The sequence below is a fragment of the Lissotriton helveticus genome, chromosome 4_1, assembly GCF_964261635.1.
Source record: "Lissotriton helveticus chromosome 4_1, aLisHel1.1, whole genome shotgun sequence".
Taxonomy (NCBI): Eukaryota; Metazoa; Chordata; class Amphibia; order Caudata; family Salamandridae; genus Lissotriton; species Lissotriton helveticus.
This window is the reverse complement of record NC_136063.1, coordinates 2,048,380,622-2,048,393,803: the sequence shown is the minus strand read 5'-3', so window position 1 is coordinate 2,048,393,803 and position 13,182 is coordinate 2,048,380,622. Positions and strand designations below refer to the sequence as shown.

Sequence of the window (13,182 nt, the reverse complement as noted above, 5' to 3'; positions counted from 1 at the left end):
ATCCTAGGACCGGTTTCGGTGTTTCTGCCCCATATCAGCCAGGATAGCTTGAATCCAGTGGCACAGTGAGCTCAGGACCCACGTCTTGTAACTTCCAAGACTGTTATGTAAAGCACTTAAAAACACCAATTCAGTAAATAATTAAGGCACAAAAATCCAAAACCAATTTGTGAAAATAAAATATATTTTTACCTGTAAAATGACACCAACATTAAAAAATCCAATGTAGGGAACTGGACTTAAGAATTTTTTAATGATTTAGTATTATATAGCACATAGAAACCTATAGTGCCTATTGTGAAATATGGTCACGTTATAGCGGGACAAAGTCAAAGTTTCAGGCTTACTGCGATGGACCCCTGCCCTTCGTGGTAGGCCTCTGTCAAAGTTTTAACCATCTGTCCTAGAAAAGCTCCAGAAAAGTCAATTCCTAGGATCCCTCAGAGCTCTTGGCCTAGTAGGGATTCTGCGAGTGTTTGCCGGCTTGCCCTTCAATGAGCTCCGAGTCTGACCTATGGAAGTCAGACCTCTGGAGCTATCCATTTGACCAAACCAAAGATCCAGGCAGGCTCGCTGTTGAAGGTGGGCAGTTTGACTCTCACGGTTCGTCCTGGTCACTTTTTCTACGTTTGGATTTAGAAACTTTTATTGAGATTTTTCCTCCCAGGTTCCCTCGATTCTCTTCACCATGTTGGATTCAGTGGGGGTGCACCTGCTGGGCTTTTGACCAACTCCGGATCAAATTGGAAGTAGGACCTCCGGAGCACTTCAGCAGGATGAACATGGAGGGCAGGCCGGCTCTAGGTTTAGTGTCTCCGGCTTGCCTGGCCAGGTTTAGTTGGCCCACTTATGGAGCTGTTTTCAAAGTTGCTCCAGAGTTTTGGAACTTCTTCAAGTTCTTTGGGGAGTCCAATGTATCAAATTTACTCCCAAGGATCTGGAAGCTCCAAGATGGTCCCTGAATGTTTGGTACTTCAATTGCCACAATCCACTTGGACATACCCCTTAGAAATTCACTGGTAGTACTCCAGGCTTGGGATTCTCGGTAGTGATGGTCCAGATGAGCTCTGTGTACCTGTAGCTTGCAGGGAGTATTCTTTATCTTTAGTCCTTTTGAAGCAGGTTGGATCGACAGGGATGTAGTTCCAGATTGTGCAGGAGTGCAGGGCCTGGTTGGTGCAAACCAAACTTACAGCATGGACCCCTCTTCCTTCGGTTTCAAGCAGCAGATCTTAGAGGCACTGCCCCTCTGACACTTATTCAGTATGCTCTGGGGTCCCACAGGGGGGCACTCTTGTCCAATGAGGTACAGGGCAACACCCCAGAGCATGACCATTTCCTCCATAGTGTGGCACAGTGGTTTCCCAGAAAACACGTTTCTCCCCCCCCCCCCCCCCCCCAAATTCAATATGGTTGAAGTCTCAGCAGAGCGGCAAGAGCTAGCTAAACCAGCCTCCTGCATGGCTCATCTGCAAATTACTTTTGCTGGGACCAGAGGGCAGGGGTGTAATGAAACTGGTTTCTTCTGCCTGTCCCCTCCTTCTGAAGGTCATGTTAAGCATTTGTTATACACACTCAGGGAGCAAATTATGTCTTGCACTCAAACACTGAATGGAGACAAATTTGTTAGTATAAAAGTATCTAGTTATATTTATTTTCTAGAACCAAGCAAGCCTGGTACAGGTAAGTGTAAATGGTACTTTTTAAGGCAGGTTGAACCATACAAGCAAGCTGAATTAAAATGTTTGTTACAGGTTTGTAAATACTTTCAATTCAGAGGCAATTACGGTTAGATTACGGTTAGTAGATTACTTTTTCTACTGTGTGATTTGCCTAGATATCACACTGGGACATTTCCTAGAGCAAAGGGAAGTAAAGCAGTTTTTAGTTGTATGCACATTTTCAAGTTCTCATACAAACCAACTCCACACTTTTCACAAGAATGCAGTCCTATGGGAGGAAATTAAGTTATCGGTTTCAAGGTAAGTACTTGGGTTTGAGGGTTGGTTTTCTGGGGAGAGAACCAGGGTTTCCCCAGGGCAAAGGATGCATTCTGAAAGCACCTTCAGTGGCATTACGGCCGCTGGGTGCAAAGTGAGGCCGATGTTATCCAATGGGGGATAGGAGGCCTCTGGTTGGTGGCTGCTCACGAGCTGGCCACAAGATTGTGGGAGCAAAGCTCCTGGTGTTCGGCTCAGGGCAAATGGGGATCCGGGTTAGCACCCAAAGTACACCCGCAGCGACCGCTGGGGGCAGGGTGCTGTTTTGGCATGGGGTGCCCAGTTGATTTCAATGGGGATTCTCCGGTTTGCAACAAACACTGCAGGCTCGGGACTAAGATCTTCTATAGGTGACCTCTGGTTGGAGAGTTAAGTGGGGATGCTGGGACACAGTCTGTTGGGCCACCCTAGGCTGTGGGATGTCTGGTGCAGGGGTGTCTTCAGGCCTCTGTTCTTACCAGCTCCGGTCGAGGGAGGGAGGGGGGGGGGGGCAGGGCCTCCAGAAAGGGGCTGCAGATGTCGGTTTTTCAGGGGCATCGCTAAGATGCCCTCTGTTGTGCATTTTTCTTTAAATTCCGCACCAACATCCGTGTGGGCTTAATGTGCTTAGAAGTTTGATACCAAACTTCTCAGTTTTCAGTAAAACCATTTTGGTGCTGTGGAGTTCGTAATAATAAACTCCCTAGTACCACATACTCCTAAGTGCATTACTAAACTTACAATGTCTAAGAATTGGTTTAGACACTGTAGGGGTACAGGGCTCATGCACCTGTACCCTCACCACTGGTATAGTGCACCTAGCCAGAGGGGTGACTGACCTATGCCAGGGCAGTGGGTTGTGGGCATGGCACACAGATGTGTGCCATGTTGACTGTTCGCTTTGCAGGTTGCGTGTTTTGGTGCAGAACAATGACAGTGTATGTGTATGGATAAAGGTACAAGGCCTCTAAGGGTGGCATAATTAGTGAGGCAGCCCTTAGAGGCCTTCCCTGGCCTCAGTGCCCTTGGTACCTATGGTACCATTTACAAAGGACTGACCTGTGGCCAAAGAGTGACAATTGGGTTTTGTCTTAATGCAGATTTAGGTGAAGAACACAGGCCCTGGGTACCTGGTTGGCAGGAACCCATGGCGCACTCAAAGGTTTGGCAAAAGTGGGGGTGACCTTACAAAAAGAGGGCACTTTCTCACACCAAGGCATATAAAACCTATTTTTTAAGGCTCCCCTAATATGCCAACATATTGTAGTTTATTCATTATTAAGTGGGCCAAACATCAAAGTCGAGTTTGGGCACAATTTCCTTTTTAAAATCAGGTCTGCAATGTAGGGCTGCTTTTAAACTGACCTCCGGCTTCAGCAGTGTAAACATCCAAGTGCAGAAAGGGCTGCTGGCCTCTTAACTGTCATACCTATTCTATACTAGGGACTTTAAGGTAGTTTTAATCCCTTAATCCCCTTTCCCTATTATGTACTAGGACCTAATAGGGGAGGCTATGCCAATCCTAGGGGTACCCTAACCCATAGTGTAACATACTGTATGTAGGTGTCTTCACTGTATTTTCAGCGAAGCACTACCTCGAGGGCTGGTTGGGCAGAGCCCGGGGGCAGCCTGTTGCCACCAGTACCAGTGAGCAAAAAATGGGGGTGACTTTGGATGAATTTAGTACATGCCTGTTTGCTTTTGTACTTTTAGGGAGCGTGCTGTTTGGAGTGTTCACCAGTGAGTTGTAGGCCAGGAAAGCACCACATAAGAGGGTTGTAGGTGTGAGTGCACTCCTGGTCAGCTAGATTCCAATGTATACGCTGTATAGCGAGTTTATAGCAGTGTTTAGGTGAAATAATTCTACATGACAGGGGGTGGGGTGTTGGAGGAGGAGGCTGACTGGCTCAGCATATACCATGGTTGATGGAAAAAAAATGGGAGGCTGTGTTTGAAAGTGATAAGTTTGTACTACAGGCACCTGATATCAATCCAGTTGGATATAGTGGTATGAGAATAGATGTCCTTGGGTATTCAGTGTTAAGGGTTCAGTTTTCTGACCGTAAGACAACGTACAAAGTGTATGTGGCAAAACGGGTGGGGGCAATCTTTTATCGATTAGGGACATCAGAGGGTTAAGGGCAGAACTCTGAATCCCACTGCACAACAAAAGGTGTTGGTACCGCAGAGTTATCTGAGATCTGTTCTAAATTTCTTAACATATTTGGTAATGCGCTCGGATGTCGCATTTTGAACATAACATTTTGTTGAAGAATGGAATGGTGCCCTGTGTGGGTGATGTTCCTTTAAGGCCAGCCTCATTACATTCCATACCTTGACCAGTTTTCTCAAGATCGTGGGCTCTGAAATAAACCTCTGAAACTCGCATGATTCTGCCAAAATGGTGCCCATACCTTCCTCTTAATGTCCTGGTCTAGTTCTTAGCTACTCTGTGGTGCTTACCACCTGTAAGCAATTGATCACGTATCCCTCTTAAGTCACCCATTCCCCTTCTCTCCTGAGGCTGCAGAGATTGGGTTGGTCGTCCAGTGCAATCGTCCGTACGACTCGAAATACCAAAAAGTTAATTTTGCAAGTCTTCCACTAATTACCAGAAGTTTCAGTATGGGATTACTACACCATGTCTTCAATTGTATTTTTTTAGCACGCTAAACGAAAATGTGTTCTGCTCCTATTTGAGGAGGCTAAAGGGCTACCTTATTTGGGTGAGCTGTCTAATCCCCATTTTGGTGTGTTAAATCTTGTTGGTTGGCATTACCCCTAAGTGTGTCACTTGTCTATGTGTTTTGTTTTCCACTGGGATAGTTGCACCACAACTGATGGCAGCATGTTGATGAATTTTCTACATGCTGCACAACAATGAGAATGTCATTGATTACCTGCATAACTCAGATCATTTGTATTTATGATTTTATCTCTATTTCAGGTCCGCTTTTTAGGAATCGCTGTATAAAGGTACCCTGCGTTTAGGTTAATTTGTGATTGGACTATCCTGGACACAAACCCAGGTTCAAACCACTGTGTGGATTAGTATCTTTCGGTCCTGACAAATTGCCATCTGATCATTATTCACAAATATGGCAAGAAACATGTTAACTCTTTGACTTATTTTTTTTTTTTTTTTAACTAGCCGAAATCATTGCAACTTTTTTTGGTCGATCCTTTGTATTGCATTTTCAAAGATTAACAACTTATGTGGCTTCAAAACAAAAGCAAGGTGCACTTCATTGAAGTCGGGACAAGTGACAAATATTTCATTTTTTTTTTTTGAGTTCTTAAAAACAACCACCGGCACACAGCCAACACGTTTAGTTCCCCAGTGCCACGGGAACTTCGTCAGGGCTTTCTATATTTTAAAGGTTCAGTAACCTGAAGGATAGGCTGTTTGGTAATTACTCATAAGTGAGTTATTGAAAAGTCACAACCAGTTTGTGTAATCCTGGGTCAGTAATAAAACTTCACGAGATCACACCGAGGACTTTGTAATCTACTTAAGATAATAAGATGAATAAAGTTGATGCTTTATTTGTCGGGTGAAGTAAGTCCAATGGGAGCGCCACAATAGTGAGTACCCGTATTGAATGCACCCAAAAGTGAAATGACCTTGGCCTGATTATAGAATAATATATTCCAGGTGCTAGCGTTCCCTATATTGCGATCTCTATTGATAGGGCGAGAAATGCCAATTCTGGCAACAAAGTCCAAAGTCGATAATTAGAGGTGCTGGTATTTCCAGCTGAATAAGTGGCAATTGCACCTCCCAGATCAATGAATATCGGAGGTCCTGTGATATGGAGTCGGGCAGCATAGTCGCTAACACGGACGTTTAAGTCTTATGTGGCTCAACATAGCTTTGCCTCAAGCCAAGATCGTCAGATAGCTAAAAACAAAACACCTCCTTCCCACAAGTTCTTGGCATAACCCTTGATATAGTCGGGGAGAACCCCCCGCCCATTATCAAATTGCATATGTCGAACAATCTACATCTCTTGCTGCACCATTACAGTATGAACGAGCGTCAACAAAGTAAACAAAATGGAAAACAACTAAACAATCCCGTGGTACTTATCGCACATGACTATAGTGTACTGAGGAGAGTGGAACGGACAGCAACGAATCGAGGGGAAGGCGGAACCCCCCCACACCCCCCTCCTCCCAAACAAGGGAGAATGGGAGAGCCGCGCAAGTGGGGGGGGGGGGGGTGCATGAAAGCTCTGAGGCTCGTGGCACCTGGAGGGATCGCAACTGGGTCCAAGTTTGCTCTGTTTCAAAGAGATGAAGGGCCTACGATCGGTGGCCACAGGCAAAGAGTGGGAAACCTTCAGATACGTACCCCGCCAGCAGACTCCAAATATAATCAAACCCTTTGCGGTAGTTCGCCATGATATTCATATGTTTAAGGGCCAGTCCCCCTCACAGATGGGCGTGCCATTGGGAAAGAGGGGGCCCATATTGCTGCCATTTTGTCTGCCCCAGGCATAGCCACATGATGTTATGGTCCCCCAGGGTTTGGTATTTCATGCTGGGGTCGTGCAACTCCAGCAAGCTGTGTTCCAGGGAGTCTGGAATTGGGTATCCTAGAATATTTTGAACTGCGAGAGAATTTCCTTCCAAATTGTGGGAATCGCCCAGTAGCCTGCATCCCCACCAACATCTGTCTGTTTTGAAAATTTGTCGATTTTGGGGTTGTAAATACCAGTCATACATTATCTTATGATGGGTTTCCTGTAGAAACATGGAGCTATTATATTAGTAACATCTTTATACAGAGAACTCCATTGTTTCTCTGTTTATAGGTGTGTGAAAGGTGGCCTCTCAAGCCATATGTTGCGGGACCAACCGTGAGACGGAGAGTGTAGAGGAACGAGATGCAGCCCATAGTTACGCCTCTGGACTGCACACATTTCTCTATAGGGAGCAGGTCCCTGGATGTGGCTAGCTGCATCAGTTTGCTGCACCCAGTGTCTCAACTGGAAATGGTGGTATTCCTCTGTGATGGAAGCTTAAAAAATGGAGGCACAGTTTTCAAAGGAATGTAGTTCCGCTCGAACAGGTCTGACTGCATTAGACAACCGCTCTCCCTCCCATCTGTCAATGGGACCCTCCATCCAAGCCGGGTGGAAGGTGGGGTTGAAATGAACAGGAATGTCATCAAGGGTAGGATTTTGGTGGCAGTATACCCTGCTTTACCATAGCACCCATGCAGCATGTACTCTTAGACATTTCTTGGCCTATCCTGTTGTGGTTTCCAAGGATGATCCCATATGGTTCTTACCGCTACTAGCCTATCTATATGGAGCCAGGGCTTTGAGGGACCATTCAGCCAGGACTCTATGGCTGCTCTGTAATAGAGAAGAAAATCTGGTAGGGACTGTTCTTTTGATGCCCAAATAAGTGATTTCCTTGTGAACACACCTGAAGGGCGAAGCCACCATAATGGTTGCCGTCACCTCTAGGAGCACTGACAGATTTTTGGAAGGTTAACCTTGACACCTGCCACTTTATCAAAGCTACTTAACCTAGCGTGTATGACTGGACGAGAAATACAAGGTTCTGTAATGGGCAGCAAAACATCATCCGCAATTTAAAGTAATTTTGTGTTCGTCCAGACCAAACCTAATTCCGTGTAAGCCTTGGTTAGCCCTGATATGTGCAGCAAGCGGTTCTATGCAGAGCGCAAGGAACATCGGTGAGAGGGGGTATCTGTTTTGTGTCTCTCGATAAAAGTAGTCCAAAGCTACTCCGTTGACCAGGACTCCAGACTTGGGACAGTGATAGTCAGCTTTCACCATGCTCAGGAAAGTTTTGCTGAGTCTGAAATGGCGCAAAGTTATCGGGAAGGACCAATCGACCAGGTTGAAGGCCTCCTCTGCGTCCAATGAGAACAGGGCTGCTCGGATATGTTTTCCAGTGTCAAAGTGCATGGCTGACTGTATCTAATTTCAAAAAGGGGGTGGTGATGGACAGAGTATCTGAGTTAATCAGAACACTCCTACCCAGTCAACAGATCAGGGCTTGATCCATCACTGTTTTTTAGCTCACTGCACCATCCCAGTTCAGAACCTGGCTATATGCAAATTAGTCTGTCCCTGGCCCAGTGCATCATGGGAACAGGGCAGACCAAACTACCAAGCCAATTCTTCACTGGAAAGGAAATAAGCTTCCAGGGACCGGTTTCTGGCATTACAGCCGTCTTCGGCCCAGCTTGCTCACTGCACCATCAGGATTCAAGCAAGCCGGGCCGAAGACGGCTGTAATGCCAGAAACCGGTCCCCGGAAGCTTGTTTTCTTTCCAGTAAAGAATTGGCTTGGTAGTTTTGGTCTGCCCTGTTCCCATGATGCACTGGGCCAGGGACAGACTAATTTGCATGTAGCCAGGTTCTGAACTGTGATGGTGCAGTGAGCTAAAAAACGGTGATGGATCAAGCCCTGATCTTTTGACTGGGTAGGAGTGTTCTGCTTAATTCAGATACTCTGTCCATCACCACCCCCACTTTTTTAATCGTTTTGGCCACCACAAGTGTGGAAGGGTATGCTCAGATGTGAGTCCCTTGCTCACTGCACCATCAGGATTCAAGCAAGCCGGGCCGAAGACGGCTGTAATGCCAGAAACCGGTCCCCGGAAGCTTGTTTCCTTTCCAGTAAAGAATTGGCTTGGTAGTTTGGTCTGCCCTGTTCCCATGATGCACCGGGCCAGGGACAGACTAATTTGCATGTAGCCAGGTTCTGAACTGGGATGGTGCAGTGAGCTAAAAAACGGTGATGGATCAAGCCCTGATCTTTTGACTGGGTAGGAGTGTTCTGCTTAATTCAGATACTCTGTCCATCACCCCCCCCCCCCTTTTTTTAATCGTTTTGACTGTTTATCTAGGCTTCCAATTGATCAGGAAAGCGAAAGTGGATAACCCTGGTAGGCTGGGTGTGCGAGTCTGCACTGGATGACAATGAATGACCAATTGCCAATTCTAAAGACTGATTTGTTGAGCATAAAAGATGTTATTGACACATGTTGAACAGAGTAGGAATAGTCTTCTCACCTTGAGGGAGTTCTCTAGTGTCCAGGATGTTATGCATTGTGGAAGTGAATTTTCAGAGGGGATAGAGTGGTATCCTGCCCCCCCCCCCCCACCTCCTAAGACTTGAGAGGAAAAACTAATCAATGTGGCTCATGAAGGGCATTTAGGGGTAGAGGTGACTAAAGGCAGGTTATGGGAGTTGTATTGGTGGCCGGGTATAGATGATGAGGTTGAAGTGCTAAGATTGTTGGCAATGCACTAATAATGATAAAAGCAAGAAGACTCGCCACCCCTCTATCCCCAGTTGAGATTCCATCAGAGCCATGGACCAAGTTCTGTTTAGGCGTTTCTGGCCCTTTTGAGTTGATCACACATAAGGAATGATGTTATATTGTTGGTTGAATACACTCCCAAATGTGTAGCTACAGTCCACACTAAGACTGTGATGGAGTTCCTCAAGGAGATGTCCTCTCTGGGGGGTGGGGGGGGAGGAGCTATGGCTTAGTTGCAAAGTGATTAGAATGTTACCTAGGAACTCGAAAAGCTCTCTATACCGGTTGTGTTCTGATGTATGAATTGCAGACAGTTGTTGCTGCCTAGAAGCTGCTAAAACAGGTGATGGATAGAATGCAGAACAATGTCATACATTCACCCCAGTAAAGAGATCTGGGCCTAAATCCATCGTTTTTTTGCTCACCATGCCATTCCAGTTTGAACCTAGCCATATGCAAATCAGTCTTGATCCTGTGCCCCATGGGAACAGTCCAGACGGAATTGCTCACTACGCCACTGGCTCAAGCTATCCTGGCTGATGAGGGCTGATAGCCAGAAACCGGTCCTAGGATGCTTGATTCCGGTCCAGGTAAGACCTGGCTTGACAGTTCGGTCTGGACTGTTCCCCTGAGGCACAGGGTCAAGACTGATTTGCATATGGCCATGTCTGAACTGGGGTGGCTTGGTGAGCAAATAACAATGGATTAAACCCAGATCTGTGACTGGGGGTGAATGTTTTGCCATTGTGCAACATTCCATCCATCATCTTGTGTGTTTTGCTGCCTGGAAGCTGCCAAAACTGGTTTGGTGTGCTATTGTTGTACTGTACTGAAAAAGCTTCAATGAAACCAACACTTGGGTGAATGTGTTTATTTGAAACCTAACACCAACACATGCTCACACATAGATAAACACACATATAAGCATGCTGTCACTGTGACCCGCAAAGGGGAACACAACATACAGTTAAAAGTGTTTTTTTTACTTGCCTTTGCTTTCAACAAAAGTCTAGCTCCATCTCCTGGTGCTCTATTTATTACACTAATAGTGAATAATGTGTGGATGAGGTTTCCCTTGAAAGCTGACAGGTTTTCCGTTACTTGGTAATGAACACAGCCTGACACAGTAAATATTCGCTTAATCCTAGATATTTTAGAAGTTCTAAAAACATGCTAAATTTGTACTCCTCTGAACTTTTCAATTCACAGGAACAGTAATCACCGAGACTCCTGCAGTACCACAGCTGTTTACTTCGATACCTCTTAAGACCAAGTACAAGTGCAACCATCCAGATTTGATACACGTTGATAATGTTGTTCAGATATATTGGAATGTGATCCTCCAGGCTTACATTGAAAATGGCACAATTGGAGAGAACGGTAAGAATAGAATGTATCCCAAATATCTTGGGTTTTAATAGTGTTTGTGCTGTAAATCACCTCCATATGGTCCTAACGTAGTCCTGTCCGTCTCTAGTGTAATATTTTTCTGGAATCTCATTCACATGTTTGTTCTCTGCCACAACCTGTTTTTGCTGTGTCGCAACACAACGCCCTTCTCACACTCAACGTAGTACAATGAGCTGGAAACCTGCAAACTGTTGTCATGATCTAGCAGAGCCTAATGGTAGTATCTGTAGATATGTACACACTAAATGTGAGGCTACAATAAGAGACTAGCAGTGGTTGAAAAGCAGCATGCATCCAAACATTGCTTTCTAGCCAGGTTAGGCCTGCTTCCAGGACTGCACCACCCACTCCACTAACTCTGTGGCTGCTGCCTCTGCCACTCTTCTCGGAACTAATGGACTAGTTCTTTGAGAAGGAATGGATGCAACAATGAGGAAAGAATATTCTCTGCACTTTGTCCCTGAAAGTGCCCTCTTTCCATTTGTGCTACTCATTGTTGCCCAGAAACACTTGGGTGGTGGATTTTAATCTAGAAAGGGGAGGGCATGTTATCTATTGTTGGGGAGGTAGGGGAAGTGTTTGGAGTGGTCCTGGGTGATGTGGAATCTGCTAAGGGAGGCTGTAGGGTAGCTATAATGGTGGGTTGGTTGCCATTTTTAAGGCTGTTTATAGACCTGCAGGGTTCTGTCTTTCCATTTCTCCTGGCTTTCTGCACGTTTGAGTCCATGTTGGGAGTCTGGACAATGTAGCAGGTGGGTTAAGGCCACCCTGGTGTCATTGGCTACTAGAAGCATTTCAAATGCTTTGTTTCCTGGTGACACTTGGCCTACTTGGTCCCCCAAACCACCTTCCTCCATCTGCTTTGAGCTGCAAATATTGCATTTGGGTTCTATTTCTATTTTCTGCATCCTGTTGGCCTTCTTGTCCCGGCTGCCTTTACTTGGATAAATGCCTGGCTCTTTACTAGTGGGTGTCCACAGCTCTTCCCTCATCCGAAGCAATTTCTTTAGCTTTTTCCTCCAACCAGTTTGTAACTAAATCTAATCCTCATTCAACTCCTTCATTCGCAATATGAAATTAGACTACCTTGCTATTTGGCTTGGGGTATATTCAAAATGAAACAGTTAATTACCATACTGAGGCAGAGATCCTACTGTAGTGAGGGCTGTTCATGATTTTCAACCAATATCCTTTTCACTGGTGACGAGCTAGATCACTCCTAAAGTCTTGGACGAACACTACTGGTTTTTCAACTGAGTGCGCTGAGGCTTGCGAACCATACATCCGTGACAGTGCCCCGACCCTTAAATGTGTATGTTTGAATGGCCTATAACCAGTTGGCATAAGCTAGCTTACTTCTACACCACTAGTATATGGTATCAGAGGTACCCAGGGCCTGTAAGTTGGTGTCCTGTGAGAAGCTCGCCTGGTATATGATGTCTACTAATGTAAGTGGGCACCAGTCCAGACAACCCTTTATGGTGATTTAGGTGGTCTTGGACCACCTTAGAAAGCTCTCTAAGTGGTGGCTGTGGAAAGCAGCCTTCAGGCTAAGTCCAGAAGAAGTGTAAAGCAGCTGGTTTCACCAGAATGCAATCTTCTAGTATAGATAAGTGAAAATAACCACACAAATATTTATAAATATGTATTTATTATATAATACACTCGTATTTTCCAATGTCGCCTACATGGAAAAAAACACAATGCACACAGTACTTTAGCAAAGAAACACAGTAAATACACAGTGGAACCCCGGGGTGGCGGGCAAACAATATACTAAAAGTAGTGTAAGAACCACAACTCGAGTCGGGATATAGAAATGCTGGGGACCCTTAGAACCACCCATGGTAAGTAGATGGGGACCCCGCGGAGAGTGTGGGAATGCAACCACGTGCTCCGTACAAGTCTATGCGCAAGTCACTTTTCTATTTTATTTTTTTATTTAAGATTAAGTACCCTTCCCAGTGGACCCTGTAGAAACCCTGTCAAAGACAGAAGGTTGGAGAGCCACCCCACCTGTGGATACCCTAGTACCTACACCAGGGAAGCCGGGTGCGTACATGTGAAGTGGTGTCGGAAACCACGTTGAACCCAATGGAGGACGTCAGGAAAGTACAGCTGTGGAAGAAGTGTCTGGTGGAATCCGAGGATGGATTCTTAATGAGCGGTGCCTGCAAGCAGAGGGGACGGAGTCTGTCACTCAGTGACCAGGGGACTTGAAAGACAAATGCCCTTCGATGGGCGGTGTTGCAGGATGGGTGACTATGCCCCAGTCTCTGCAGCTGAGGACCAGGTGATGCAGAGTTGGACCAGGAGCTGTGCACAAGCTGTCCCACAAAGGATATTGAGTGCTGCGACGTCTGACCGGCGGGAGCACCAAACAAGCCATGGCAAATGCAACCAACGCAGGCATCTTAAGAAGGCGCAACATCAGGACCAGCAAGGTCCAGGTGGACTCGCCAAAAGCAGGGTAGTCCGGGCAAG

General features: G+C 45.9%; 1 protein-coding gene across 2 annotated transcripts in view; it reads left to right on the top strand.

The window, feature by feature from the left end:
* The window catches only part of LOC144829517 (lysosome-associated membrane glycoprotein 2-like), a 327,120-nt gene that overhangs the window by 24,731 nt on the left and 289,207 nt on the right, over positions 1-13,182 (top strand). For both annotated transcript variants that reach the window (XM_078688732.1, XM_078688733.1), the window contains exon 3: positions 10,498-10,668. In XM_078688732.1, the coding sequence (XP_078544858.1) occupies positions 10,498-10,668 (171 nt within the window). The remainder of the gene's footprint in view (positions 1-10,497; positions 10,669-13,182) is intronic.